This window comes from Sinocyclocheilus anshuiensis, unplaced genomic scaffold (assembly GCF_001515605.1).
Source record: "Sinocyclocheilus anshuiensis isolate Anshui unplaced genomic scaffold, SAMN03320099.WGS_v1.1 scaffold91, whole genome shotgun sequence".
NCBI classification, from domain to species: Eukaryota; Metazoa; Chordata; class Actinopteri; order Cypriniformes; family Cyprinidae; genus Sinocyclocheilus; species Sinocyclocheilus anshuiensis.
Window position 1 is genome coordinate 455,809 of NW_015552636.1, and position 7,811 is coordinate 463,619.

General features: G+C 36.5%; 1 protein-coding gene across 1 annotated transcript in view; it reads left to right on the forward strand.

Moving 5' to 3' along the window:
* Positions 1-7,480, forward strand: part of cyth4b (cytohesin 4b) — a 12,356-nt gene extending 4,876 nt beyond the window's left edge. The window contains exons 5-12 of the mRNA XM_016458081.1: positions 527-603; positions 682-794; positions 1,716-1,864; positions 2,821-2,932; positions 3,685-3,761; positions 3,834-3,905; positions 5,405-5,559; positions 6,881-7,480. Coding sequence (XP_016313567.1) covers positions 527-603; positions 682-794; positions 1,716-1,864; positions 2,821-2,932; positions 3,685-3,761; positions 3,834-3,905; positions 5,405-5,559; positions 6,881-6,962 — 837 coding nt within the window. The 3' untranslated portion in view covers positions 6,963-7,480. The remainder of the gene's footprint in view (positions 1-526; positions 604-681; positions 795-1,715; positions 1,865-2,820; positions 2,933-3,684; positions 3,762-3,833; positions 3,906-5,404; positions 5,560-6,880) is intronic.
* Positions 7,481-7,811: the final 331 nt, after the last annotated feature.

Here is a 7,811-nt window from a genome sequence, read left to right on the forward strand (position 1 = left end):
GATGAGAGCAGTCTCAGTACTATGATATGGTCTAAATCCTGACTGGAAATCCTCACAGATACCATTTTCCTCTAAGAAGGAATATAATTGTGAGGATACTACCTTTTCTAGTATCTTGGACAGAAAAGGGAGATTCGAGATCGGTCTGTAATTAACTAGTTCTTTGCGGTCCAAGTTGTGGTTTTTTGATGAGAGGCTTAATAACAGCCAGTTTGAAGGTTTTGGGGACATATCCTAATGACAATGATGAATTAATAATAGTCAGAAGAGGATCTATGACTTCTGGAAGCACCTCTTTTAGGATCTCCTTTTAGGAGTGTGTGTGTGTGTGTTTGTGTGTGTGTGTGTGTGTGTGTGTTTTTGTGTGTGTGTGTGTGTTTGTGTGTGTGTGTGTGTGTGTGTGTTTTTGTGTGTGTGTGTGTGTTTGTGTGTGTGTGTGTGTGTGTGTGTTTTTGTGTGTGTGTGTGTGTTTGTGTGTTTTTGTGTGTGTGAATCTGTATCTGATCATGTCTGGTGTTTCAGGGAGGACATGCACCTGCAGATTCTCAAAGCGTTCGTGGAGCTGCACGAGTTTTCAGATCTTAACCTGGTTCAGGCGTTACGGTGAGAACACGAGCTCTTCTTCATCCACAGACGAGCAGCTGAACTCGTCTCATTTCTATTCGTCTCGTTCTTTCGCAGGCAGTTCTTGTGGAGTTTCCGTCTGCCGGGTGAAGCTCAGAAGATCGACCGCATGATGGAGGCCTTTGCCACACGCTACTGTAACTGCAATGCCAACGTCTTCCAGTCCACAGGTCAAACTCACTCACGCCTTAATATCTAATGACTGATAAACAGGTAATACATAAAAAAAATATTTAGGTCTACAGTTAAGATTTATGTGTTGGAATTGCATATACAATTTCCATGTATCTACACAGTTTGAACAGAAATAAATAAATTTAAAATAATGCATATCTGTCAATCACACATTAACAGATTTCCCATACAGCAAAAAATGTATTTTCAAATATATATAAAAATATACAAAAAATGGCCAATATATATACATATATATATATATATATACTAAAATATGCTTCAAAATATATTTGCGTAAATAGTTTTTTTTGCATATTTTAAAAAATATATTTTTTAAAATATGAATATATAAAAAAAACATTCACATTTGTCACATTTGAAGAAAAACTTTATTTGTTGTCTGTAACACGTATGAATATAACACAATTATAATATATTGAGATTCACTGCTTACAACATATATTTGGCGTGTATTTAAAATAGATTTTGGTCACAAAATTATATTTTGCCATATGGGTTATTCTGCTTCTAAGTGATTTAAATAAATGCAGTGAATATATAATTATGTAAATAAAAGCTAATGAATGCAAATATTTAATAAAATTACAAATAGACTGACAAATACAGTATGCATCACATTAAGTTGATTAGTTTATGTTAATACTGTGCAATTCAAATGGACATATTTATATATTTCAAATTTAGACCTGAATATTTTTTTGAATGAATGACAAATAATTTGACATTAAATTAACTCATAATAATAATTTTGAGTTTATTATGTATTGGCAAATCAATTAATTAATCAAGCAGATACTGATAATCTCATAATAGTCAAATATCATTGAGTTGGCTGATCAGTCTGAGCTGAAGTTGTTGAAAGCGTTTGTGTTGTGTGTGATTGTGATCGTTAGACACGTGTTATATCCTGTCGTTTGCCATCATCATGCTGAACACGAGTCTGCACAATCCCAACGTGAAGGACAAGACCTCACTCGAGAGATTCATCAGCATGAACCGCGGCATTAACAATGGACAAGATCTGCCCGACGACCTTCTGACGGTGAGCAGCCAATCACAATCCGCCCTCGCTGGTCACATGATGCAGGCTTGAGCCGGATGCTCGTTTGCCCTCCTTTTACAATCACAATATTATACTTTATACATTGGATTATAATAAATAAATAAATGCTAATGTTATGTTCAAGTTTGTTTTAAGTCATGCACCTTTTAGACACAGCATTGGTTGGACTGTTTTGCTGCATTTCTCCAACCATTGCATCTCTGATCAACACAGTAATGTTTTATTCCTGAATGATTCAGTGTTTTTAAACAAATTTCAAAGTGAGTCAATGATTTAATAAGCCATACATGAAGGCAGTTGCTGAAGTCGATGGCCTAAATAGTAACACTTGTACACGGTTCTGAAATCAGCAAGTCACTCTATTCCTGAACGAATCAGCCGTTTTAAATGAATCAGTCGAATGAGTGTAGTAAGGATTTGTCGCAACCTACTATTGGGTTTAGTTTCATATTTAAGCTATCATCTCAGAGTTCTATTTTAAGTATATTTTATGTTTAACACATTAATCTTCTAACATTATTTTTGCAATTGTAAATGCAGTGTAAATGCATTCATTGCATGTCTGAGCTGCATTAAGCACTCTACGTAAATGCATCTAAATCCTGCTTTAAATGCAGTTTCTTTGCCACTTCTGCAGTGCAAAGATGGATTTTGTTGATATTCATTTTATTTGATTGGTATCAGCCCTGTAGTGTCTTACTATTCAGATTGCATTTATTGAATAAATATATGAATCTCCATGAAAGATGATGCATACATTTAATAACACTGAGTCGATGTCTTGTGAGAATGAGCACAAATGACACCCTGGTGTTAATTATTCGTCAGTTGTCAGTGGCGGTGTATATTTACATAAATAAGCAGAACTAACAGAAAGGTCGTGGTTTTGATGTGTTTTGGTGAAAATGTGTGTTGTTTTTTTTTTGCATCAACAGAATCTGTACAACAGCATACGCAACGAACCCTTCAAAATCCCAGAGGATGATGGGAACGATCTGACGCACACCTTCTTCAACCCGGACCGAGAGGGCTGGCTGCTCAAACTGGGTAAAACCAGCTCAGAAGAGATCAGATGCATTAGATATTATAAAGACTAAACTCACAGAATTCACTGCTGACTGCAGAAAACAAACTGATTTTGATCTTCACTGCTGATAACATCAACAGTCAAGTCTATAAAATCAAGAACTGATTTTTTTTTACATTTACATTTAGTAATTTAGCAGACACTTTTATCCTAAGCGACTTACAAATGAGGACAACGGAAGCAATCAAAATCAACAAAAGAGCAATAATATGCAAGTGCTATAACAAGTCTCAGTTAGCTTAACACAGTACACATAGAAAGGTTTTTTTTAATTATATAATAAATAAAAAGAAAAAGAATGGAATAGAAAAAGAATAGAGCAACCTAGTGTTCGAGGCCTTTTTTTTGCTCTTGTTAATTGTATAATAACAAATAGATAGAATACAAAAATATTAGAGAAGCTAGTATTAGTTCTTTTTTGTCTGGTGTTTCAAGGAGGACATGCATCTGCAGATCCTCAAAGCATTCTAAAAGGGACAAGTTTTTTTTTTTTTTAAAGAATAGAATTAGAATAGAGTGTGCTAGAGTTAGAGGGTCAAATAAAGATGGAAGAGATGTGTTTTTAGCCGATTCTTCAAGGAGTTGGGCAGGTTGTTCCACTTCCATATTTATAGTAAACCTGTTAAATTGAATGCTGTCACACTAATTGACATGCTCAGACTGTAAGAATACAATCATCTGACAGTGATATATATATATTATCTGTCGGCAGGCGGCCGTGTGAAGACGTGGAAGAGACGCTGGTTCATCCTGACTGATAACTGCCTGTATTATTTTGAATTTACCACGGTAAGAACAGCAGCGGTCTCTCTGAATGCATGCATGTGTGTAGATCAGGAGTGATTGTGTGTTTGTGTTCAGGACAAAGAGCCGCGTGGCATCATTCCTCTGGAGAATCTGTGTGTGAGGGAAGTCATGTTTCCACGCAAACCGGTGAGAACTTCACACAGACCGGCTTACAGCCTCGTGAACGGCAATGAGAAAGCTGTTTGGACAGGTGGACAGAAACATTACACTGCAGTTTGGCCGGCTGCTAAAGGAGAAGGATTATCACAGAATGAATATATTCAATAAGGCACCTAAAACTAGAGAAGAAATATTAGTAACACTTTACAATATGTGACCCTGGAGCACAAAACCAGTCACAAGGGTCAGTTTTTTTTTTAAATTGAAGTTTATACATCATCTGAAAACTGAGTAAATATGCTTTCCATTGATGTATGGTTTGTTAGGATCGGACAATATTTGGCCGAGATACAACTATTTGAAAATCTGGAATCTGAGGGTGCAAAAAAATCTAAATATTGAGAAAATCATCTTTAAAGTTGTTCAAATGAAGTTCTTAGCAATGCATATTACTAATCAAAAATTAAGTTTTAATATATTTACGGTAGGAAATTTACAAAATATCTTCATGGAACATGATCTTTACTTAATATCCTAATGATTTTTGGCATAAAAGAAAAATGGATAATTTTGACCCACACAATGTATTGTTGGCTATTGCTACAAATATACCTGTGCTGCTTATGACTGCTTTTGTGCTCCAGGGTCACATATGTTCACCTTAGTTAATGTTAGTTATGCATTACAGTGACTTATATTTGCATTGCATCTACAGAATTTGTTAATCTTTGTTAACTTTAGAAATATCACTGTTGGTTGTTAGTTCATGTCAGATCGTGTCCATTAAATAATATTAACATATGCAGCTTCTGATTTTAATAAATGTTGAGATTCTCATGAGATTATGAGGAAATGTTGATTAAGAAACTAAGATTAATAAATGCTCATTCATTTTTAGCAAATGGAAACTTATTGAAAAGTGTTGGCAAAAATTGGATTATAAATAGAGTGATTTAACAGACTATTATTAAATAAACTGTAAATTAAATAAATAAACATTTAATAAATTAATTAAATACATTATGGAATGTTGCAATGAATAAAAGTAGAGTGAAATTTAAGCATAAGCCGTGTATTTTTCATGCAACATGAAATACAACCTGAAATATGTCTAAAAAGGAAAAAAAAAAAAAGCCCGAATGAAATATGAAATGAAATACAATGAAGAAATCACTGAATACATGTTGCAATAAATAAATATAAACCTCATAAAAAGAGAGTACAAATAAATAAACTGAGTGTGGAATATATTTATGTAACATGAAAAAAGTGACCCGAAATACAACAAGATATAATAAACTGTAATCTATCACAGTATCAGTACTAAAAAAAAATCCTGATAAAATAGTTAAAATTAAAAGTAATTAAAAGTTGACTATTTGAGCTAGTAGTGTGTGTTTTAGTTTAGACTGTATTGGAGAGTGATGCGGCTCATGAGGGTTTGAACAGAGCCTGTGTTTCTTTGATTTGGTCAGTGAGTGGTTTTATTAGTGAAGGTTAACCTGTGACCTTTGACCTGTGTGTAGTATTGTTTGGAGCTGTATAACCCCAACAGCCGGGGTCAGAAGATCAAGGCGTGTAAGACAGAGACGGATGGACGTGTGGTGGAAGGGAAGCATCAGTCGTACACCATCTGCGCCGCTTCAGCCGAGGAAAGAGACGACTGGATCGAATCCATCAGGTATGAACACACGCAACTCACCGGCGCCATCGAACATTCGTGACTCGTCTGAACACACACAATTCATCTGAACAAATATGACTCGTTTGAACACACGCGACTCGTCTGAACACATGTGACTCGTTTGAACACACGTGACTCGTCTAAACACATGACTCGTTTGAACACACGTGACTCGTCTGAACACATGTGCCATGTTTGAACACATGTGACTCATCTGAACACATGACTCGTTTGAACACACGTGACATCTGAACACATATGACTCGTTTGAACACACGTGACTCGTCTGAACACATGTGACATGTTTGAACACACGTGACTCGTCTTAACACATGTGACATGTTTGAACACACGTGATTCGTCTTAACACATATGACTCGTTTGAACACATGAACACATGTGACTCATCTGAACACATGACTCGTTTGAACACACGTCACTCGTCTGAACACATATGACTTGTTTGAACACACGTGACTCGTCTTAACATGTGACATGTTTGAACACACGTGACTCGTCTTAACACATGACTCGTTTGAACACATGAACACATGTGACTCATCTGAACACATGACTCGTTTGAACACACGTCACTCGTCTGAACACATATGACTTGTTTGAACACACGTGACTCGTCTTAATACATGTGACTCGTTTGAACACACGTGACTCATCTGAACACATGACTTGATTGAACACACGTGACACGTCTGGACACATGTGACACGTTTGAACACACGTGAGTCGTCTGAACACATATGACTAATTTGAACACACGTGACTCATCTGATCACATATGGCTCATTTGAACACACGTGACTCATGAACACCTGTGACACGTTTGAACACACGTGACTCGTCTTAACACATATGACTCGTTAGAACACACATGACTCATCTGAACACATGATTTGTTTGAACACACGTGACTCGTCTTAATACATGTGACTCGTTTGAACACACGTGACTCATCCGAACACATGACTTGATTGAACACACGTGACACGTCTGAACACATGTGACACGTTTGAACACACGTGAGTCGTCTGAACACATATGACTAATTTGAACACACGTGACTCATCTGATCACATATGGCTCATTTGAACACACGTGACTCATGAACACCTGTGACACGTTTGAACACACGTGACTCGTCTTAACACATATGACTCGTTAGAACACACATGACTCATCTGAACACATGATTTGTTTGAACACACTTGACTCATCTGAAAACATATGACTCGTTTGAACACACTTGACTCATCTGAACACATAAGACTCGTCTGAACACACGTGTGTCGTGTCTCCACAGGGCCAGCATCACTAAAGACCCCTTCTATGATCTAGTGTCCACCCGCAAAAAGAAAGTCATCAACAAAGTGGCAGAGAAATGACGAAACGACTGAACTACAACCACAAACGGACAGAACTATAAGAGAGCACTGCTTATATTTATTAAAGCTCAGGAGATCAGCTCTGTCTCAGACGTTTCTCCTGAAAGTCCTTAGACATACAGATTCAAATGAGTCTATAGTTGTGAGTATAAACCAATGAAATGAATGTGAAGCAGCTCTGATCATTTGAAGAGAATGTTGAGTTCATATTGAGATCATTTGAGACATTGCCGAGATCTTTTCTGAAAGAATCTTTTCACTGCCTGTTGATTTTAACGTCGTTTCTCAGAGGTTTCTCTCTCTAGCTCAGGAAATGTAAGAAGTATCAACTTGGTCTCAGATGTTGCTCCTGAAATTCATCAGGAAAAGTAGAAATAGGGCCAAATGAGTCACTAGTTCTCATCCAGCAAGACATTATTTGATGAGACATTATTGGGATGTGTTCTGAAACTCTAGAAAGACACGTGTGAGATTACTGGTGTCTGAAACACATTCAGGACAAACACAGTGACTTTGATTTCTTTGTAGCAAATGTTTTTTTTTTATGTAACATACTTTTGTAAATAATATAGATCATACAGTGTTCAAGATTATATGTGATGAATCGTACAATAGATTATTTAATTAAAGTTATTTGAGACTAAATGTCCTGTGATGATTGTTGTTAATGAACTGTCTCTACAGTTTGAGCAGAAACACACATTAGTGCCATCAGAGACTCGCTACAAAACTTAACTTTTGTTGGTTTTGTTAAAAGAAGACACTCAGCGTCATTCTCACTCTCGACACACACACACTCGCACACGCACACACACACACTCACACACACACTCACACTCACACTCACAC